The sequence below is a fragment of the Rana temporaria genome, chromosome 2 (assembly GCF_905171775.1).
Source record: "Rana temporaria chromosome 2, aRanTem1.1, whole genome shotgun sequence".
Classification (NCBI taxonomy): domain Eukaryota; kingdom Metazoa; phylum Chordata; class Amphibia; order Anura; family Ranidae; genus Rana; species Rana temporaria.
In genome coordinates, this window is record NC_053490.1 from 45,620,908 (window position 1) to 45,644,986 (window position 24,079).

Genomic DNA, 24,079 nt, shown 5'->3' on the forward strand with positions numbered 1-24,079 from the left:
TCACGGTGGTGGGTTCGACGGTGAGGCCGGCTCTGGCCGGGGCCCTGGCAGGCCCCGACTAAAAGGGCGAAGCTCCTGCTGCAGGAGCTGGAAGAAGGACCTCTAAGGTGGCCTTGGTGATCACCGTTAAGGGTGAACGGTCCTTTTGGGTCTTCCCTGACTGGCATCATTGAGGATGCCACAGGTGGTAAGCGCATGCTGTTCCCACGGTTTGGGAAGGGCTAGGGACCTCGCCCTGTGCAAGGACCCTCCTTGCCTACCTCCGAGCGTTTTTTCGCTCGCCCTGTGCGGTGGGGGTAGGTCTACATGGTGCTTGAATCCCCGCTGCGGGGTAGCAGCGCACCGGATACCGCATGCCTAACAAGTCTGCGGACATACCTGCTTCCGCCTGAAGGTCTGCTCCCGCCCGTGTCTCGGGTGGGAGACTGGCTTCGCATTGCGAAGTGTTTTCCTTGGGGTACAAGATTGAGTTTCTCTCTTGTCTGCCAAACAGGTTTTTTCCCTCCGGCTTCTGGCCTCCTCCGGTTCGCCGGTTGACTCCGTCAGGGGCTGTCCAGGATCTTCTGGTCAGGGGAGTGATTGTGCCGGTTCCCTCGTTGGAACGGTCTCGGGGTTTTACTCCATTCTGTTTGTGTCCCCATGGAGGATGGGGCCCGGTCGATCCTGGGCCTCAAGTCCCTCGTTTTGTTTTGTCAGGTTTTTCTGGCATCCTTGGATGTCATGAACGTGTACCTGCATATCCTCAAACCACCAGAGATTCTGTGCTTTGCGGTCGGGGGGGACCATTTTCAATGGTGTCCTTCCCATTCGGCGGGTTTTCGCCAAGGTGCTCGTACCGATACTGGCCCGGCTGTGACAGCGGGGGTTTGTTATCATGGGATGTCTGGACGACATTCTCCTACGAGCTTCTTCGAGCTCTGCATTGGTGGAGCCGTGTCTATCACGTGTCAGGCTCTCCGAGTGTTCGGCTGGTTTCTGGATTGTCCTGAAATCAGGGTTGATTCCGTCTCAGGGATACCTGAGACTGGTCCTGGATTCCTCCGGGGCGGGAGTGTTTTTCTCCTAGCGGAAAAACTTCAGACTCTGCTATCTGCTGTGCAGCAGTTGCCGACCCAGAAGCGGTCATCTCTGCGATTCTGCAGGAAGGTTCTGGGTCAGTTGGTAGCCTCTTTCGAGGCGGTTCCGTATGCCCAATTCCACGCCAGGGTACTACGGAGGGAACTGCTGTCACGATGGGACTAGCTTCCGTCATCTCTGGATTACCAGATTCAGTTGAGTCATCTGATCATGTCTCCCCTGGTATGGTGGCTGGCGTTTCCGGTGCTTCGGGCCGGAAAGTCATTTTTCTGCAGGCCACTGGACAGTGGTCACGACGGATGCCAGCCTCTCCGGTTGGGGAGGGGCGCTTGGGGCACCCAGTCAGCCCAGGGGCACTGGACTCAGGTGGAGTCCTGCCTACTGATCAACGTTCTGGAGCTCCGAGCAATCAAGCTTTGCCTTACCAGGTGGTCCCTGGATCTACAGGGCCGACCGGTCAGGATCCTGTCCGATAACACCACGTCCGTGGCGTAGGTTGATCATCAGGGAGGCACACGGAGTTCTGTTGCAGCGACGGGGGTCGCGCGCATCCTTTCGGTGGGCTGAAGGGTCCGTTCCGGCTCTATCGGCCGGGTACATTCCGGGAATACGGAATTGGCTAGCCGACTACCTAAGTCGCACTGCACTGGGCCAAGGAGAGTGGTCTCTCCACCCGCAGGTGTTTCGGGGTCTGTGCCGAAAGTGGGGCACTCCGGACGTGGACCTTCTAGCGTTCCGTCTCTATATCGGTAGGTGCCACGGTTCGTGGCCAGGTTTAAGGACCCGTGGGCGGACGCGTCAGGCGCGTTGGTGGCTCCTTGGGGTCGATGTCGCCTACTTTACACCTTCCCTCCTCGGAAGCTTCTTCCTCGCCTGCTGCGCAGAGTAGAAGCTGTAGGGATTCTATCGGTCCTGATTGCCCCAGATTGGCCGCGTCGCTTCTGGTACGCGGACCAGGTGCGTCTGCTGGCAGACGCCCCCTAGCGTCTTCCCCTGGGAATTGATTTTCTGTTACAGGGTGCAATCTTCCACCCTGTTTCACAGCCACCGGCCTTAGCGGCGTGGCTGTTGAGAGCCAGGGGCTTAAGGACCGAGGCCTATTGGGCTCGGTGGTCTCTACCGTGCTGCCTGCACGGAGGTCTACCTCACGTAGGTTTTTTCCTCATACATGGAAGGCCTACTTCTCTGTGTGTGGGGAGATGAACTGGCACTCTCGTACATGCGTTGTGTACAGGATTCTGCTGTCTTTGCAGCAGGGAGTGGTTCAGGCTCTCGCCTTACGTACGGTTAGGAGCCAGATTTCTGCTCTGGCTGTTTTTTACTTGCAGCGACCCTTGGCATAGCACTCCTGGGTGCGTGCGTTGGGTCACGGGGTCTGGCAGGTGGCCCCTCCGGTGCGCCCTCCATTACCCCCATGGGACTTGAATTTAGTCCTTTCAGTGCTTCGGGATGCTCCCTTTGAGGACATTCGGGAGGTTTTTTGTTTTATTGTCACAAAAGGTGATTTTATTTCTGGTAGCAATTACCTCGATCAGACGGGTGTCTGTCTGTTCTGGTGGCCTTGTCTTGCAAGGCTCCCTGCTTGGTCATCCGTAAGGATGAGGTGGTGCTGCGGCCGCAGCCGTTTTTCTCCCTAAGGTCGTTTCGGCTTTTCACTTGGATGTGGACATTGTTCTTCCATCCTTGTGTCCTCAGCCGAAGAACCCGAAGGAGGCCACTTTACATTCTTTGGATGTGGTTCGGGCCCTTCGAGTTTACTTGTCGGCGACAGCTCCGTTCCGGATGTCGGACTCGCTGTTCGTGTCTGTGTCCGGTCCCAGTAAGGGCCTGGCAGTTTCGTCGGCCACCATTTCCAGGTGGATCCGACGGATTGTGCTTCAGGCCTATGCCCTGAAGGGCGGGCGCCCCCCTTTCGGGTCATGGCGCATTCGACCAGGGCGATCGGGGCCTCTTGGGCTTTCCGACACCAAGCCTCTGTGTTACTGGTGTGTAAGGCTGCGACCTGGTCGTCGGTCCACGCTTTTTCAAAGTTTTATATGGTGGATGTGAGTGCATCTTCGGATGCCTCCATTGGCCGCAGGGTGTTACAGGCGGCAGTTTAAGGTTGGAGTTCCTCCGTTGAGTAACTCCGGTTTTTGTTTGGGGTGTAACCTGTTTTTGCTGTGTTATTTTTCCCACCCCTCGAATTTTTTTGACACTGCTTGGGGACGTCCCTAAGGTCAATGAAGGCTGTGTCCGTCTATGAACGAAAGAGAAAAAAGGATTTTTGTACTCACCGTAAAATCCATTTCTCTGAGTTCATAGACGGACACAGCACCCACCCCTCCTTTGTTTGTACTGCTTGTTACGAACTGAGGCTGCTAAAGCAGGGTGTGGGTTATGCCTGGGGGAGCCACGCCCCCTGGGAGGAGCAGCATGAAGGAAAGTTTTTAACACCTTAAGTGCTGTAGAATTCTGCCTAAATCTCCTGGTAGGAAGAAGCATAACCCTAAGGTCAATGAAGGCTGTGTCCGTCTATGAACTCAGAGAAATGGATTTTACGGTGAGTACAAAAATCCTTTTTTTGCGTTTGTTACTCATTTGCCCTGTCATGTTTTGTTGTCATTTTTATTCTACTATCTGAGGTCGTTTTTAGCTCTTGATACCTGAAAACGATCAGTGATGAAAAATAGCCAAATCTGATTACCTGCAGAGCTGGTTTGATCTATAAAGCTGAGAAGCAAAGTGTGTGTGTGTGTGTGTGCGTGTGTGTATATTTTTCTGTATGTCGTGACTTGTCTGTGAGTGTTTGTGCTTTGAATGGGACAATGTGGGTGTGTGTGGTTTATTTTTATGTATGTTTGTGAGAGTTGTGATGTGTATGTTTTTACATCTGAGCAATGATGACATCTACACTCTCCAGAAATAACCCGTGGTGGCTTCTACACTTGATCTGAGCTCAGATGTGTCGTTCTGTTACTTGTTATGCAGTGCCATTGAGGTTGGACTTGTGGGTGGGAATCTTGATTAGGTTAATATGTATATTAAAAATTGTATAATGTAAAATCATCAATAATCTTATCCCTTTCAATGGTTGCAGCAGTGTTTTTTTTTTTTTTTTTTTTTGGGGATGAGTTCTTCAAAATATGTTACATGTTTCTCCTGTTTCTAGGATGGAACTTGTAACATGTTGCAGCATCTGCAAGTCTCCCCCCCCCCCCCTTTCCCTGTGACAACAGGTGGGGGATCTTCTCCCCACATCCGCTGTCACAATTTGAAAATAATGCATCCATGCAAAGTTCTGCCCACACACCTGCGTCATTCAACCACAGTTTCAAGTGAATGCATGCCCACAAGAACCATCTGCCATTGTGGTTGGCGGCTTGTGCTTTTCTTCTTAGTCCAGGGTTCTCCAAGCTTTCTAAACATAGGGCCAGTTTTTTTTTACTCCCCTGCGTCAGTGGGAGTAAAAAATCACCTCTGGACGGTAGGAGCGTGAATAGTGCCCCGTCATTGGTATTTCAGGAGTAGTGCCTCATCGTTGGTGTTATTGGGAGGAATAGTGCCTCAATCTTGTACAGTTCAAGTGCCCTCCCCTGAGATCCATACATAAACAATTTATTGTGCAGATTACATGGCAATCCCAGAGTATTATAAATAAATCTCCACAGTGGAGGATATCAGAGTCCACTCAATACATTAAACAGTTGGATGTTATTATTTTATGTGAATTGCTACAGCTCGCTGCTTTTCCATCCCCGTGGACACTAACCAAAAGGCCACCACCTTCTGGTCGGGACCATCTGGTGAGTGGGAATTTTGCATTCATGTGGCATGAGGTGATGTGGGCTCACACACAGGGACTGTCACTCAGCTGGAGACACTATACGGATCAGCATTTAAAGCGGATGTCTGCTGGAAAAAAAAATATTTTAAAAGTCAGCAGCTAAAAATACTGCAGGAGGTGACATCCTGCCCGCAGACTGTGGCTGGAAGTGGGTGCAAATACCTGATAAAATAGGTGTGTTGCGCTGATAATAACTTATTTCTACGTACAAAATTACATAAGAAAGAGACCCCCTTGTAAACTCAATACAAAAGGGATCACAAGTGCAAAATAGACAATATAATAAATCATCCAGTGAAGTGCCAGTGAAGTGCTAGGAATAAATCCCTATTGAGACCAGCATGCAATCTTCATGGGCAACTGCAGCAAGTCAGTACAACCCCTGTCACATGGAAAAATAGACACACCACAGTCCGATATTCATGGGATAGTTCAAAGTATACAGACTTCACTCCTATATAACTTTTCACTTCAGGGCAGTGCCGCTCATGTAAAAAAAAGAAAACACAGATATGGTGCAAATAACGTATGAATAAGGAAGAAAAACAATGCAATACAGCGATTGCACTCACGGAAGCCTCGATCTCATTAGGCTCTGCTGTAAAGTAATACGAACGCCGCTCAGTGCTTAGACGATCTCCTCAGGTGGATGGTCGCGTCACTCGGCTCCTCCCCCACGCGTATCGTCACTAGACACGCGACTTATTCATGGGTTGCAATGTGACCATGTCAGCTGCCTATTTATGCAGACTGACCATGGAGGCAAGAGCGGAGGATAATCTTTCACATCATTGTCGGCTTACTTGTACAGCTTTGACAAAAATAATAATGTGAATATCACAAGCTTTTAATATAAACATACAGCATTAAAACTATTTAAAATACTTGAAAGATAATTAATCGATCACTGATATGAGTATCACAACAATCATTACTATCTCTAGTGTGCTGCCTCCAGTGGCCAAAATACCAAAGGACAGGCAGATACCCATTTCAATTATAACAATAAAAACAAATGGAAGAAAAATAATAGGAATCATCACCCCCCCTAGTGGGCAATAATAAATTTACATAAGATTACATAATAACAGTATATAGACACAATTATATAACTGAAACATATAATTAAAATATATAAAATTATTAAAAAGATTAAAATGTATATACATTGTATAATTATTGGAACATATTCCGCTATATGCCACCAATAACGGTCATTCTAATCTTAATCAATCCCCATATATATATTTGAATAAATTACATTTCATAAACAGACAATAAATTAGTTAATCAGCCCAAAGAATTAAATAAAAAATCTTCAATAAAACAATTGAGGTCAAACTCAATGTTAAGGCCATTAGGGGCCAAAGTGACCATCTCATGTATCCACCGAGATTCACACTTACTAAGCTCCCTAACTTTATGGCTTCCCCTCCAATTGGGGTATGTACTTTTGAATGGCCCAGAATTTTAAACCTCTTGGGTCTTTATTATGACACTGCTCAAAATGTCTCGAAACATTATGTTCCACACAGCCCTTTTCAATATTCTGTACCTGCTCCCTGATTCGCTTCCACATTGGTCTTTTAGTACGACCAACGTATTGCAATAAACAGGGGCACTGGAGTACATAGACAACTCCCTCAGTTCTGCATGTTATAAGATCTTTAATTTTATGTTCTTTTTTTGGTTACATTCGATGAAAAACTTGAACATTTCTGGCCAATACGTTGGAAATGTTCAAGTTTTTCATCGAATGTAACCAAAAAAGAACATAAAAGAACATAAAATTAAAGATCTTATAACATGCAGAACTGAGGGAGTTGTCTATGTACTCCAGTGCCCCTGTTTATTGCAATACGTTGGTCGTACTAAAAGACCAATGTGGAAGCGAATCAGGGAGCAGGTACAGAATATTGAAAAGGGCTGTGTGGAACATAATGTTTCGAGACATTTTGAGCAGTGTCATAATAAAGACCCAAGAGGTTTAAAATTCTGGGCCATTCAAAAGTACATACCCTATTGGAGGGGAAGCCGTAAAGTTAGGGAGCTTAGTAAGTGTGAATCTCGGTGGATACATGAGATGGTCACTTTGGCCCCTAATGGCCTTAACATTGAGTTTGACCTCAATTGTTTTATTGCAGATTTTTAATTTAATTCTTTGGGCTGATTAACTAATTTATTGTCTGTTTATGAAATGTAATTTATTCAAATATATATATGGGGATTGATTAAGATTAGAATGACAGTTATTGGTGGCATATAGCGGAATATGTTCCAATAATTATACAATGTATATACATTTTAATCTTTTTAATAATTTTATATATTTTAATTATATGTTTCAGTTAGATAATTGTGTCTATATACTGTTATTATGTAATCTTATGTAAATTTATTATTGCCCACTAGGGGGGGTGATGATTCCTATTATTTTTCTTCCATTTGTTTTTATTGTTATAATTGAAATGGGTATCTGCCTGTCCTTTGGTATTTTGGCCACTGGAGGCAGCACACTAGAGATAGTAATGATTGTTGTGATACTCATATCAGTGATCGATTAATTATCTTTCAAGTATTTTAAATAGTTTTAATGCTGTATGTTTATATTAAAAGCTTGTGATATTCACATTATTATTTTTGTCAAAGCTGTACAAGTAAGCCGACAATGATGTGAAAGATTATCCTCCGCTCTTGCCTCCATGGTCAGTCTGCATAAATAGGCAGCTGACATGGTCACATGGCAACCCATGAATAAGTCGCGTGTCTAGTGACGATACGCGTGGGGGAGGAGCCGAGTGACGCGACCATCCACCTGAGGAGATCGTCTAAGCACTGAGCGGCGTTCGTATTACTTTACAGCAGAGCCTAATGAGATCGAGGCTTCCGTGAGTGCAATCGCTGTATTGCATTGTTTTTCTTCCTTATTCATACGTTATTTGCACCATATCTGTGTTTTCTTTTTTTTACATGAGCGGCACTGCCCTGAAGTGAAAAGTTATATAGGAGTGAAGTCTGTATACTTTGAACTATCCCATGAATATCGGACTGTGGTGTGTCTATTTTTCCATGTGACAGGGGTTGTACTGACTTGCTGCAGTTGCCCATGAAGATTGCATGCTGGTCTCAATAGGGATTTATTCCTAGCACTTCACTGGCACTTCACTGGATGATTTATTATATTGTCTATTTTGCACTTGTGATCCCTTTTGTATTGAGTTTACAAGGGGGTCTCTTTCTTATGTAATTTTGTACGTAGAAATAAGTTATTATCAGCGCAACACACCTATTTTATCACTATTATTGGTTTTGTACACTCTTTTTGTGTCTGCAGCGGTATTATTTAGTTTTTTATTTCTATACATTTTTCTTGATTAATTAGTATTAGCAGCGCTGTAGTACCATATATTCATTTGGGTGCAAATACCTGTCTTTAGACAGGTATCTGCACCCCCCCCTGAAAGGTGTCAAATGTGACACCGGAGGGGGGGAAGGGTTCTGATCAGCGCGAGTTCCACTTTAGGGTGGAGCTCCGCTTTAAGTTCTCATCAGTCTGAAGGCATTTTTGGTACTAAGCACCGTTTTTTTTTTTCTTCCCCTCATATTCATTTTTATTTTTTTTTGCAATTTTTCATTTTCACATTTGAATATGTTTCATAATATTGGTTTTACACATTTTGTATTGGCAAGCGCTAATCACTCATTAAGTGTTTATAACTACATTTCTACTTTTAAATTAGTTTGAGGCTGGGTTCACACTATACTACACGACTTTCATCCTACTTTGCGCTGCTACATCGGTCCTACATTGGTCTTACATCCATCCTACTTTCATGAACAGGATACTACTTTGATCCGACGTTGTGATAGTCTGACTTGTTCTTTGACCAATCAAAACAATCCCTGAGTGAGATAAATTCCTTTTACTGCTGCTGTAATCACAAGTCGGATGTCAAAAGTCGGTTGGTTAGGACAAGGCTCCTACTTTGGTCCGACTTCAATGATATTCAATGGGCTGAAGTAGGATCAATGTAGGACCAAAGTAGTACAGGGAGCATTTTCAAAGTCGGACCGACTTGTGTAGGACCAGTTAAGACAGCTCTCATAGGGAAACATTGATTTTCACACGTCATGCTACATGAGCTCCCAATGTAGGAGCGTTTGTCGGACTAGTGTGAACCCAGCCTGAAACTACGAACTTTGGAGATTCATTTAGTTTGTCTATACCCCTATTGGTGAGATTTATTTAGCCTGTTCAATTATTTCCATGGTGTGACATCATCCAGCACTTTAGTTGTTGTACAGTCGGCGTCTCACACTGGCGGCCCTCCAGCTGTTGCGAAACTACAAGTCACATTATGCCTCTGCCTGTGGGAGTCATGCTTGTAACTTTCAGCCTCGCAATGCCTCATTGGACTTGTAGTTTCGCAAATGCCGGAGGGCCACCAGTTTGAGACCCCTGGTGTAGAGTTTGCTTTAGTGCAGGGGTCTCCAAACTACGGCCCTCAAGTTGTTCAGGAACTACAATTCCCATCATGCCTTGTCATGTCTGTGAATGTTGGAGTTTTACAGTTCCTCCAACAGCTGGAGGGCTGTCGTTTTGGAAATCCCTGCTTTAGTAGGACAGTTGTGACTGTTAGTTTGATGTCCTCTCATCTTTCATTTAGACAACCCACATAGCCCAGCAACACCCGGATTCCCTGCTGGTGATGGAACAGAGCCTTTCCGTAACCACTCGGCTACACAGTGGGCGTCAACACTTGTAAGTACCATATTAAAAATCATGAAATGTCACTTATTAGTGATTTTAAAATGTATATGTATTTTGTATTGTATGCTGAAATATATTTTCTAAATAAAATAAAGTCTAAAAAAAAAGGAAAAGAAAGTGACTTATTAGTCTACTGTTATCTGAGATCGTATTTCTTCAGAAAAAGAACGATCAGTGATCAATAGCCAAACTTGATCACCAGCTGGGCTGGTAGGTGATCTATAAGGAACTGATAATGTGTGTGCGTGTGTGTGTATGGTGATTGTTTTGTGAATTTTGTAGTGTATGTATTTGAGTTTCTCTTGTGTGTCCTTTTTTTTTTTTTTTCTCCCCCTCCTAAACCTGAGCTGTGATGACATCTATACTGTCCAGACATACACCATGGTGGTTTCTACACTTGATCTGAGCTCAGGACATTGCTTGAATCCCATAATATTTTATTTCTGGGAATAACTGTTTTGTCTGTGCAGGGGAATGCAACGCATGGACGGAGCCCAGATGGCAGCAGTGACTATTTGTCCACAACCACCTTATCAACTGGCAGTTTCCTGACCAGTGAGAAGACGGACACCAGTCCTGCGAACTCTGGTTTGTATTGTGTTGTATGTAATAAATGTTGCAAAAAAATTGTCAAACCTCTTTCTGCTGGGGTTTCCATACAACACCCTTATTGGACTTGGTCCATTTCCATCCAGCAGGAAGGCCTTCCTATCAGCAGTTATAAACTTTCTCTCAGCAGCTTTATCTGTGACTTTTGTGTATGCTTCCACTGCTGAATATAAATATTTTGTTAGGGCTTGTTTACACTTGCTTCAAAACATGGCTTCAGACACACTTTTTTTTTTTTTTTTTTTTAACCACTTAAAGCGGTAGTTCACCCTGACCCACATGATTTTTCCATCGAGACAGGCATTGTAGCGCGAGCTACAGTATGCCTGTCCCGATTTTTTTAACCCCGTACTCACCTCGTAGTCGTCCATCGTAGATTCCGGCTCCCGCGGGGAATGGGCGTGCCTATGGAGAGGGAGGATGATTGACGGCCGGCCCTGGCACGTCACTCTCCCCGAAGACAGCCGGAGTAGGTCTCGGCTCTTCACGGCGCGTGCGCACAGGCTATGCGCACGCGTCGTGAAGACCAAGCCTATTTCGGCTATTTCCGGAGAAGCGTGACGCGCCAGAGCCGGCCGTCAATCATCCTCCGTCTCCAGAGGCACGCCCATTCCCCGGTATCTTCGATGGACGACTACAAGGTGAGTATGGGGGGAAAAAATTCGGGACAGGCATACTGTAGCTCGCGCTACAGTGCCTGATTTAAAGGTAAAAGAAAAAAAATTTTTTTTTTACCTGTTGATAGGGTGAACCCCCGCTTTAAGGACCTGAAGATGTTCCCGCTTAATGACCAGGCCATTTTTTTGCGATGCGCTGATCTCCGATGAGTCGGCGGATGACAGGTCCGTCTCTGCTCACTGATCGGTGATGGACCTGTCAGAGCCCCGCTGGTCTATATGGTGAGATCGGACAAAAACGGACAGCGTGTACGTTTTTTTTTATTTTTATTCAGAGCTCATCGGATACGCCAAGACTGATGGCAGACATATCTCCATACGTCTGTCTTGAGCAGCTTGGATGGCAGGCGGGTGTCAGCAGACACATCTCCGCTGCCAACTCCATGTCTATAGGTATCAGTGGATGGCCCGCTCGGATCTGCTTGAAAAACGGAGAGGCAGATACGAGCGCGCTTATCGTGTGAAAGGGGCCTAATTCTTTTTCCCACTTTTCTATGTATGTCGGCTTGTTTGCAATCTTTTATATAACCATTGCTTTTTATGCAGTGGGCAGAAATATAGTAAAGTTAGTTTATAGGTGGACTGAAATCTAAAATGAGAAGCACAGCATTACCCTGAAGCGGAGTTAAACCCAAAAATGGAACTTCCGATTTTTGGAATCCTCCCCCTTCCGGTGTCGCATTTGGCACCTTTTCAGGGGAGGGGGAGCAGATACCCGTCTAATCCAGGTATTTGCTCCCACTTCCAGACATAGATCGTCGCAGCCTTCATGGCAATTTACGCCATGTTCGGCCCCTCGTCCATCCCTCGCGGTCTTCTGGGAGACACACAGGTCCCAGAAGACAGCAGGGACCAGTGAGGACGTGCAGCTCGACTCGCCCCTGCACAGTAGGTAACCAGGCTGTGAAGCTGCAAGGCTTTCACTTCCTGATTCCCTTACTGAAGATGGCGGCGCCTCCACCCGACAGCTGAGGGACAGATCGGCTTCGGGTGACGACATCGCTGGCTCCCTGGACAGGTAAGTGTCCATATTTTTTAAAGTCAGCAGCTACAGTATTTGTAGCTGTTGACTTTTAAAAATATTTTTTTTTGGCGGAACTTTGTTTTAAGAGAATACAGTTACATCATTGTAGTAATTGGGATATCACAAAAGCGCCCGACTGATAACCCACTACTGCGCCAATATGGAAAAGAATTCAAAGTGCCTAGCTGCTGTTTAAATAAATAATATGTGAAAAACTAAGAGAATATATTGTATACATCAAGTGCCAATATAAAATCACAGCGCTGTGAGAATAAATAAATATTCAAAAACTAAAAATATGCAAGTGTACAATGTGATAACACAATTAAAGTGATTGAACTCATACATTGAAACCATGCAACAAAATTATTATACAATAATAATAATATTAGGTGAAAAATAATAGTGAAAAAAAGTCCGTGTTGTAACATAAAAGATGTGAAGTATAAGGAAAACAGTTCATGTAACTTCAGTGTGATTAATCCACTTCTCCAGAACTTCCACCACACCTCAGTGTTCAGTGCTCCAATCCCCCCTCACAGTGGACACTCACCACAATGCTATGCCTCCCACTCTCGTGTTTGGCTAACGCGCTTGAAATAAGAATATCTCCACGGTGTCACCAATAAATGAATTCCAAATTTAAACGGATGTTCCAAGTAGCAATGCAAAAAAAGGAAAGGTGCACAATAGTGTAAAAACGTAAGACCAGTTTAATAAATACACTCAAATAAACCTCCAAAAGTTGCACTCACAAACAAACTCCAATAAACAACTTTGTGCATACACAGAACGCTGCACACTTCAAAATCCTCAATGGCGGATAACAGTGGTCACGGCGGACCCTCGGTCAACTGAATGATCTCACCGCAATCCTCGGCACAGCACACCACTTCACACGATACTTCTTATTTATGGAAATTTCCAAATAGCTACGAGATGGCTGCAAGCAGTCTTGAATGTAACTTTAGGACTTTCTAAACATGGATTAGGCCACGCCCCGACATGTTTCGACTTCTTGTCTTATTCATGGGTATGGCCTAATCAACCCATCCCCTCTTTTATGTATATCTAAGGATGCTGTCAGCAAATAGAAACAGACAGTGACGATTAACACCACGCCTCTTGCGTGTGTATATCGCACCATCTGAAAGAGCGAGGAAATCACCCGGTCACGTGCACTGTAGTGTCCAATAGGGTGAGATCCTCGCCGCTGTCTATAGGCGGGAGCTGTGTATAGCGTCTCACTCATCACTACGGCAACGAGGAGCGCAGCCAATCATGCTGCGCTTCTCTTGGATCCAATCAGTTCACCGCAGGAACACCAATGAGCATGGGCTATCATTATGGTGCCGCGTTGTCCTAACAACGGGGGACGCAGCCGACTGGTCACGTGCACCCCGTGGCCAATAGACACTAATCGCAGCATTACTCCAAACGGAAATGTAGTACATAAAGAATGCACTAATAAATCACACAACGGAATTCATTTATTGGTGACACCGTGGAGATATTCTTATTTCAAGCGCGTTAGCCAAACACGAGAGTGGGAGGCATAGCATTGTGGTGAGTGTCCACTGTGAGGGGGGATTGGAGCACTGAACACTGAGGTGTGGTGGAAGTTCTGGAGAAGTGGATTAATCACACTGAAGTTACATGAACTGTTTTCCTTATACTTCACATCTTTTATGTTACAACACGGACTTTTTTTCACTATTATTTTTCACCTAATATTATTATTATTGTATAATAATTTTGTTGCATGGTTTCAATGTATGAGTTCAATCACTTTAATTGTGTTATCACATTGTACACTTGCATATTTTTAGTTTTTGAATATTTATTTATTCTCACAGCGCTGTGATTTTATATTGGCACTTGATGTATACAATATATTCTCTTAGTTTTTCACAGTTACATCATTGCCGATACAAATGGAAAAGCCAAAAGGGGTTCGTTTACATTTGAATATAGTGTACAGAACTATCAATATCCTTTTAAACTGTCTATTGGCCATTTTTTAAATGGCATCCAGACTGAAGTGTGAATACTTTGTGCTATTTACTGTAACATTTATAACCCAACTTGTGTTATTTCTCACATTCTCGGCGTACATGATATATACTCTACCGCGGCTACTATAGCTCTTTTCTATGGCCTATCAGTATCGCCGTTATCACACATGTACTTGTTACAGCTAAAGTTACTTCCAGTTTTAACTTTTTCCTATTAATATCCTTTTACATTCCTTTAGGGAAATGGCAGAATTTTTGTTTTGCATCAACGTTTTTATTCTCTCCATTCATTTAATAATATATGCTCTTTCAGATGCCCAGTCAGAATTGCAGAGATGTGACTATTCTGTAATTGGGACACCCAGGGATGGTAGTTCCAGTCTATCAGCAGCCAGAATGGGTATTCCATCTGATATGAGATGGCGTGATTACCTGACCCCCGTCGAGAACAGAAGCCACATCCAGCAGATCATAGACAAATACACTAAAGACCTTCATGTGTCTCTTGCGAGGAACTTGAGCTTTCATAGTAAGTAGACACTTTTACATTTATATCTGGTAAGGCTGAAAAAAGACAATAGTCCATCCAGTTCAACCTGTCTATGTGTATCAGTGTCTATAATGATTTCCCATATCCCTGTATGTTGTGTCTTTTTTAGATGTACGTCTAATGCCGCGTACATACGATCAGCCTTTTGCCCGGCCAAATCGCATCGGACTTCCGTTGGAAAAAAAATATAACATGTTATCTAAACTCCGATGGAATTCATCGGAATTTCCGATGAAAAAACTCAAATGGGGCTACACACGATCAGAAAATCTGATGGAAAAAGTCAATCGGACTTTATCCATCGGAAATTCGGATCGTGTGTACGGGGCAGAAGTGTCTTTTACAGGAGTTGTAAACCCTCCAGTTGCATCCTATGCATTAAGGTGAAAAAAATTCTGTCAGTCACCGCCCCTCGGTTTTACTTATCTGAGCCCTGAAATGTCTCATGGCGAGAACGCACTGTCTCTCTGCCCGGGGTTCTTGGCTCTAGATCGGATAGATTGATGGTAGCGCAGCCATTGGTTCCCACTGCTGTCAATCAAATCCAATGACGTGAGGGGCGGGGCCGAGTCCTGCATCCGGCGGCTATGGATGCCAAATGCTGGACTCGGAAGCACGCCCGCAAGGTAAGCCCCCGGGAGAGCTGAATAGCTTCATTCCTATGCTGGGATCCCCATTGAGATATTTGTAGAACGCCACCATGTCTCTTCTCAAGCGTCTCATCTCCAGCGAGAATGCATTTAGTGTTTGCAGACGTTCCTCATAGGTCCTCCAGTCCCCTTTTTAGTATTGTTGCCCTTCTTTGGACTCTCTCCAGTTCCAGCACATCACTTTCGGAGGACTGATGACCAGAATTGGACGGAACACTCCAGATAAGGCCTAAACAGCGTTTTATAAAGTGGCAGAATTTATAGTTTTGTCCCCTTTTTTATGCATGCTAATATTCTGCCTGCTTTGGTAGCTGCAGCTTGGCACTGCATGCTGTTGCTCAATCTGTCATCTATTGGCACAACTAGATGCTTCTCCACCCTGGAGTCTCCCATCGGTTCTCCCCTAGTGAATATTTAGCATTTTGTTTTTTGTCCCCAAGTGCAATACTTTACATTTCTCCACATTAAACCTTGTTTGTCTGCCCACTCATTTATTTTGTTCAGGTCATTGTTTTTATGCAGGTAAATGTATATGAATTTGCATGCAAATTATGTGCCAAGAAAAGTGAATAGCATTAAAAATGCAGAGGCTCTAACACTAACCACTCTGTCTAAACCTTGCCAAAGAGTGGCAGCAGAAATGCAGTTTCCTATTAAACAAGTCATCTTCCTTTCTGTTAAGGTGTTCTTCCACTTTTTCCATATTTTTGACATGTTGAAATTTATAAGGCATGTTGGTGAGATCCATCTTTGGTTATGCCAGTACAGTTTTTTGAAGTCTATTATGTGCATAGTTAAATGTGTTAACCATAGCTCTGTTTGCTATCCCTTCAGCTGATAAAACGTTATGGACACAGCAAAGTGTTCATTGTGTTTCTTCATATTTCTGTCAGTGGTGCAGTTCCCTATTTTATAAACTGCTTTCAATGTTTTTTTCACATAATTTGTTGCAGCTCCTGAGGCTGTCGTGGACACTTCACCTTTCTACCCCTTGGATCCAAAACCAGATTTTGATGTGTCTTCTTCATATGATCATTCAAACCCCTCCAACCAGGTAGGACTTTCCAAAGCACTCCAAATATATCACAGCCAACTGATAACTTTTTCTTCCTTTTTAAGTAGCATTAATTGAATGGAATTTTGTTCCTAGGGCTCCCATGATGCCAGCAGCCAAGAACACTTGTTACAGAGGAATCGTCTGTCCTCTCTACACAACAGTGCTGATTTCAGGTCCTCTGAGAACATGAACTTGTCCAGAAGTTCGCCTAGATGTTTGGCTGAAGCCGCAGGTGAGTCATTCAAGTGGACCTTCCCTCTCTTGTAGAAAAATGCCACAATAAGTAATGTACTTTCTCTTCCATGGACAGACACAGCAGCAATTGACCTTATGGTATTATCCTCCCTTTTAGGAGATTGACTAGGCAGAAAAACAGCATGTTAAGTGTTAAAACACTCCACACAGTACAGTACCTCCCAGGGGGCGGATCCCCTGGGTACATCCCCCATTCTCAGTTCTGCAGCCTCAGTTTTTTTCTGCCTAGCAAGGAGATGACATGGCTCTTCTGGGCCCATGTGCTCTGGAGATTTGTTTTTTTTGCGATTTTCTTGCTTTTCTTTTAGTTTTTACTACATTTTTGGATCCTGAGATCTACAATCAACTGCCGACTGGGTGACAGGCTGTATCCTCGATCCTTGTAGTCCCCCCAAGTTCGGCCATCGAGCATGTGCCAGCCTTTAGCTACGCGATGGGCCGTCCACAACATGCCCCAGGGGTGGCCGGGGAGCTATACGCTCCAGGGCACACATATGACCTGGCTCTATGTCCAAGTCACAGTGTGCCGGGCCGACAGCCATGCCGTAACTGCGCGGATGTTGGTTCTGTCCGGGATGCCTCCAGCCGGTGGTCGCAGGACGGGCAAGTAGCAGTCCCCTTGCTTTGGCATGGTGGTGCGGCTGGTGCATTCCTGGGGAAGGTCGATCACGGGTCCGCCCTACTTTCCTCTCTCCCTCCTTCCCCGCATTCTGGGTCGTCGGCCGTGAGGTGGGGGGCTCCATCCTGTGGCTGGGGGCTGTGGCTGCTGTCGGGGTGCTGTGTTGATTTTATTGCTGCCGTGTGTGCGGGGGGTCCTGCCTGGGGGTCCCGGGTGTTTACTGTGTTTCTGCACTTTCGCGGCCGCCATTTTGCCTTTATTAACCATCGGTGGCCATTTTCTTGTAGCCCGCATGCTGTTTTTGCATGTTGGTGGCCATTTTGGATGGGGTTTTTGCCTCTAGTGTCTAGAGGCAAAAACGGAAGCGTGAACGGCTCCAGCACACTTCCTAAGGGACGGCACAGCATGGACAGCGCTCTGGGGCAGTCAGCAGCAGTACAGCCTGGTCGGATGGTGAGTCCTCTGGGTTGTCCCCTGTTCTCTGCTGCGGCCGGGAGGGTGGCCTGTGGATCTTGCCTTGCAGTCCAAGGGCGACTATTGTGTGGGTCAGCATGGCGCCCGAACCGGATGCTTCTCCCCCAGACATGTCGGAGTTAACCCTTAGTGCCCCTGTTCCTGCGGCCTCTGTGGATGCTATGACGGCAGTTCTTGAGGCGTTTGTTGCCAGGATTGAAGCGGCGCGTGGCCAGAGGGGGGTTAAAAAGCGCCCACTCCCCCCGCCTTCTTCTAGTGATGCATCTGACGCGGAATCGGGCCCTGCTACTGCTTCTGGCCCTGGCTCCGTGGTGTCAGAGGATGCAGGCCTAGTCCACACGGACAGTGAGGATGACTCTGCATCCGGGTCAGCGCATGATAGGGCGCTTGTTGGAGCTCTTATCACTGCGGTGCGGGATACTCAGAAGATTGAGGATTCGGCGGAGACATCAGAGATGTCGGTCCCCTTTGAGCTCCGCAACCCGACCCGCACTGCAAAAGTGTTTCCTTGTGTTCCTTATCTGGAAAAAAAATTGTACAAGGAATGGTATCGGCTGCAGAATTTTTTTTTCTGTTCCAAAATGCTTTGTGGTCCGTTACCCTTTTGAGGAGGACTTCCTAAAAATGTGGACCTCTCCTCCGTCAGTGGACCCCCCTGTGTCCAGGCTGAACAAGGCGACCACGTTGCCTGTCGAAGGGGCTCCCGCTTTCAAGGACTCTGCAGATAAGAGCTGAGGCTGTGGCCCACTCCATGTTCACAGTGGCGGGGTCGGCGGAGAGACCGGTCTTGGCCGGGGCTGTAGTGTCAGACACTTACCGAACGGGCAAAGTTGTTGCTTCAGGAGTAGGAGGAGCATGATGCCCCTGCGGACTGTGTGGTGCTGGCCGACCAGTTGGTGCAGAGAAAAAGGTGAATTCAGCACCAAAAATATAAAATTGGAATTAACTAAATAATATAAAGCTGCACCTCCTCATACTGATTGTAATAAGTGAAAAGGAAAATAGAGAGCGCTAGACCACTCGGTGATCAATCAATCCTAGGTATAGTGATCATAATGAAAAAACTTAATATATAATACAAATATATAATGTCTCTATGTCATGAAGAATTTAATGACATCAAGTCCCAATATTGTATCAAGTGAAGTGTCACAAATTAGTAATGATGATAAATCTTCTTAATTTGCTGTATCTTGCTAAAGTGAAAAAGGAAAACGCCACTACCACACTCCAGTCTTCTTTAACACCCAAAACTGTGCTGATGAGAAATGGATGCGCTTACCAGATTTTATAGACTACTTTAATTAAAAAGTTAGTCATAAGAGCTTATGCAGGATTGTGCCTGCACACATGCCGACAGGAATAGATATTAGCCTCATCGCCAGGGATTCCAGATAGGGATATGCAAAAAAAACAATGGAGAAGCCAATAGTGTAATACTGATTTAATGAAAACTTATTAAAAACAAAAGCCAAAATGGCCTCTTACTGTATATGTGCCTACCCGGCACTGGGGCTGCAGACGTGTCACCGCTTGAGTTGCGGTACGAATGATAATGGGTCGTCCGGTCTCTCTGCTACCGCCGTAGCACAGCCTCGCGTTCCCAGCTGTCAGCTCCAAGAGCGGGGGGGCACGTCACGTGACCGCGTACCGCCTCTGACGTACGTTTCGTTGTATTGAACGTCTTCAGGGGGGCGCCCTCACATCCTCCGGTGGGCCGAAAAGTACGTTCCGGCTCTGTCGGCCGTGTACATTCCGGGGGTAAAGAACTGGCAGGCGGACTACCCACGTCGCCAAACGCTAGACCAAGGAGAATGGCCACTACACCCGGATGTGTTTCAGAGTCTGTGTCTGAAATGGGGCACTCCAGACGTGGATCTTCTGGCGTCTCGTCTCAATTGGAAGGTGTCATGGTTCGTGGCCAGGTCAAGAGACCCGTGGGCGGACGCGTCAGACGCGTTGGTGGCGCAGTGGGGTCACTATCGCCTAATCTATGCCTTCCCTCCTCTGAAGCTTCTTCCTCGTCTGCTGCGCAGAGTGGAAGCCGAGGGGATACCAACAATCCTGATCGCTCCGGATTGGCCTCGCCGTCCCTGGTACACAGATCTGGTGCGTCTGGTGGCAGACGTTCCTTGGTGCCTGCCTCTGCAAGAGGATCTTTTGTTGCAGGGCCCTATCTTTCATCCTGCTTTACAGTCATTGGCTTTACAGTCATTGGCTTTACAGTCATTGGCTTTAACGACGTGGCTATTGAGAGCCAGGTGCTGAAGGATCGAGGCCTGTCGGACTCTGTGATCTCTACCATGCTGCGGGCGCGGAAGTCTACCTCACGGAAGATTTACCATTGTACGTGGAAGGCTTACATCTCTGTGTGAGGAGATGAATTGGCACCCTCGTACATATGTGATGTCCCGGGTTCTGCTGTTCTTACGGCGTGGAGTCGAGCAGACTCTTGCCTTAAGTACGATTAAGGGGCAGATTTCGGCCTTGGCTGTTTACTTTCAGCAACCCTTGGCGGCGCACTCTGCTGCGTACGTTTGTGCAGGGGGTTCGACATTTGGCCCCTCCTGTGCGTCCTCCACTGCCTCCATGGGACATATTTGTTCTCTCAGCGCTTCAAAAGTCTCCGTTTGAGGACATTCGGAAAATCCCTTTATTGACTCTTTCCCAGAAGGTGTTTTTTCTGGTAGCAACTACATCGGTCAGATGGGTTTTTTGAACTAGCGGCCTTGTCTTGCAAGGCCCCTTACTTGGTCATCCACAGGGATAAGTTGGTGCTGCGGCCGCAGCCGTCTTTCCTTCCTAAGGTTGTTTCGGCCTTTCACATTAATGAGGACATTGTTCTTCCATCCTTATGTCCTCGGCCGGCAAATCCAAAAGAGGCCGTGTTGCATTCCTTGGACGTGGTTCGAGCCCTACCGGTGTACCAGTCTGCTACGGCTCTGTTTCGGAGGTCGGATTCACTGTTCGTGTCGGTGACTGGTCCTAAGAAGGGTCTGGCGGTCTCGTCGACTACCATTTCTAGGTGGATCAGGCAGGTCGTGCTTCAGGCCTATGCCCTAAAGGGGCGGGCGCCCCCCTTCCCGGTTACGGCGCATTCGACCAGGGCGATTGTTGCCTCTTGGGCTTTCCGCCATCAAGCGTCTGTTTTACAGGTGTGTAAGGCAGCGACCTGGTCGTCAGTCCACACCTTCTCAAAGTTTTATAAGGTGGATGTGAGTGCATCTTCGGATGCCTCCTTTGGCCGCAAGGTTTTGCAGGTGGCTGTTTAAGTTCCTCCGTTGAGGAACTCTGGTTTGTTTGGGTGAAGCTGGTTTGCTGTGTTTTCCCACCTCTCGATTTTTTTTTTTAACCAAATACTTCTAAGTTTAGTTCTTGGCTCATTGGTTTCTCAATTCCCATGCGCTAATTCTCCTCTGCTCTTCTCGTATAAACCTCTCCACCACAGCACACGTCATTGGTGGAGATGGCCGCCTTCTGCATTTTCTCTGAACTCGCTAGAAAATGTCTGACTCTCCAGTAGGCGGTTCCCTAGCATAGTTCTCTTTTCCTTGTGCCTCATGGCCCTCTACTCTTCTGGTAGTTTGTTAATTAAGCACTTGACCGCCAGAATATTGACCCCCCCCCCCCCTTCCTGACCGTGGCTTTTTTTGTGATACAGAACTGCGTTACTTTAACTGACAATTGCACGGTCATGCAACTCTGTACCCAAATAATATGTATTTTTTTTTTCATCACAATTAGAGCTTTCTTTTGGTAGTATTTGATCACCTTTATATTTGAACACCGACGATTATAAAAAAAAATTTTTTTTACTTCTATAAAACATATTTAAAAAGGAAGTAAACCCTGATAGGTGTTATTTCCTCTTTGTTTCCCTGCAAAGGTAAAGCATAATGGGCTATTATGTATCGCATAATAGCCCATTATGTGACACTTACCTGCTGGAGAAGCCCATGATGTCCCCGTCTTCCTCGTGAGTAGCCAGCGGCCATTCTTCACCCCTCTTCCTTCCGGGGCCGCGAACCTCGGCTCTGTCACTGGACGCAGTCCAGTGACGTCACTCTCGCGCATGCGCCTCCACTTACGCCATGACCCGAGTTAAAAAGGGCACAGCATGCCCTTTCTAACTCTGGCACGTGCGCAGAACAATTCGCTGTATGACGATTTGCAAATTATCTCCCAGACCTACGCCTTAATCTAGGCATAAAAAGAGGAAAATATATGGACAGCCGCACTCAGAAAAAACCTTAACGGTTGCCTTTATTTGTAAAAAAATTTAAAACACTACAAATCACAGCAAAATAGGGGATAAATGCAGCCGACGCATTTCACACTATTGGCTAGTGCTTAGTCATAGCTAGACTAAGCACTAGCCAATACTACAAAATGCGTCCGCTGCATGCATCCCCTATTTTGTTGTGATTTGTAGTGTTTTAATTTTTTTTTTACAAATAAATGCAACCGTAAAGGTTTTTTCTGAGTGCGGCTGTCCATATATTTTCTTTATTTTTGCCTTGCGCATTGCAGACACCTGGGATTTTCTGAGAGGACACTGGGTATAGCACATCCATCCGGAGCGGTATTGCTATTTCTCTTAATCTAGGCATACCTGTAGGTTAAAGTGGCTGTAAAGGGTTTACAACCACTTTAATGATAATAATAAAAAAAATCTTCATAAATTTAGGGCAATATATGTTTGGTAAAAAAAAAACAATAAGCGTATATTTAGTTTGCGCCAAACTTTTAGTACTGTATCTACAAGCTGTGGGATAGTTTTTTTACTAGTAATGGTGGCGATCAGCAACTTGTAGCGGGACTGCGATATCGTGGCAGTCATTCTGACACTTTTTGGGGACCAATGACACTAATACAGTGATCAGTGCTAAAAATATACCGTCACTGTACTAATGACACTGGCAATCAAAGCGTTCTCTGTGTGCCTAGCCAGTGTTTTTACTATACTGTGTGAGGTGCTTTTACTAGTGGAAGAGAAGGAATGTATTCCCTGCTTTGCAGAGACACAAATTTAAATTCTACCCCTTCCCTCTTGTCAGAATAGCGGTCTGCCATGTTACATAGGCTGATCGCTGTTCTGCACTAACAATCGGCGGGTGCCAGAGGACATCGGGTACCATGTACCCGTCGATCGGCTTTCGCTGTGTGCCGCCAATGTGCGCACACTACCCGGAAGTATCCGATAACATATATAGATGTGATTGGGCAGACCTGAAGCGGTTAATGTCTGTGCTGGCCTAGCTCCTCCCCTCATCCCTTCACTTTGCATCGCCTTACAAGTAGCTTCCTGAGGAGGAACGAAGGAGAATACTATAACGTGCCACTTCAGTGACCCCTCTGAGTCTGCTGGGGCTAGTAACATCACATGTAAGATGGTAGTGCCCAGCAGCAGTCTCAGGAATTTTAGATGTCAACACAAGGGAGTCTTTTACATGCAAGTAACATGCAGAAAATAGTTTAAATGCACATATAATCTTAAAGCGGTTCTCCACCCTAAAGTGGAGTCCCGCTGATCGGAACCCGCCCCCCCTCCGGTGTCACATTTGACACCTTTCAGGGGGGAGGGGGGTGCAGATACCTGTCTAAAGACAGGTATTTGCACCCACTTTTGGCCACACGCTAGGGGCGAAAGACGGGTTTTTCTGACTTCCCGTCTGTCGCCCGTTGTGTGCTGGGAACACTCGGCTCCCAGCACACAGCGTGTGAGCCAATCGGCGGGCGCAGCGCGACTCACGCATGCGCTGTAGGGAACCGGGCAGTGAAGCCGCAGCGCTTCACTTCCTGGTTCCCTCAGCGTGGATGGCGGGGGGAGCAGCAGAGAGACGAGCGATTGCTCATCCTCTGCTGCGATCAGCGCTGGACTCCAGGACAGGTAAGTGTCCTAATATTAAAAGTCAGCAGCTGCTGGCTTTTAATATTTTTTTTTAATGGCACATCCGCTTTAAGGATATTGGTTGACATAAACTGAGTGGGTCGTCTTAGACCCTTCACTGAAGTGTTATTTCTATTGATAGGTTTTGTTATAATCTTGCCCACAACTGCAGGAAGTCGGTCAGTACCTTAACTTCCCTCTCCGGTAGAAGAATTCGCCTCATCTTGTCAGCGCAGCTAGGCAGCCAGTGAAGAAGCGGGCTGTGTTGGCAGCCTCGGACTCTCTGCATTGAAGCACACTGTTTGAGTTCAAATAAAAAAATAAATGTAAACCATCAGTTTATTAAAACAAAAATTATAAAATGGAGCAATAACTCTTTTTATAGTTTTTTGTTTAATTGCCGCTATTTGCCATTTATTCTGTTTTAAGTGGTTTTATTATGTACTGTGTTTTTGAGATGTATAATGTGTGCATCACCCCACACAGGGGTGTGTTTTTTTTATTTTTTATTATTATATTTAATGCATTCTCTGCATTAAGGTAAAAAAAATAAAAACATTTAAGTCCATTCTACTTTTCTTGTTT

General features: G+C 45.8%; 1 protein-coding gene and 1 non-coding gene across 2 annotated transcripts in view; both read left to right on the top strand.

Annotated features, from left to right (window-relative positions):
* The window catches only part of CEP295 (centrosomal protein 295), a 111,559-nt gene that overhangs the window by 68,207 nt on the left and 19,273 nt on the right, over positions 1-24,079 (top strand). The window contains exons 18-22 of the mRNA XM_040340144.1: positions 9,571-9,665; positions 10,145-10,262; positions 14,313-14,528; positions 16,153-16,253; positions 16,350-16,488. Of these exons, the coding sequence (XP_040196078.1) occupies positions 9,571-9,665; positions 10,145-10,262; positions 14,313-14,528; positions 16,153-16,253; positions 16,350-16,488 (669 nt within the window). The remainder of the gene's footprint in view (positions 1-9,570; positions 9,666-10,144; positions 10,263-14,312; positions 14,529-16,152; positions 16,254-16,349; positions 16,489-24,079) is intronic.
* On the top strand, positions 3,731-3,795 carry LOC120929800. The gene has a single exon (XR_005747498.1). It is a non-coding gene; the product is annotated as a small nucleolar RNA U2-19 (small nucleolar RNA).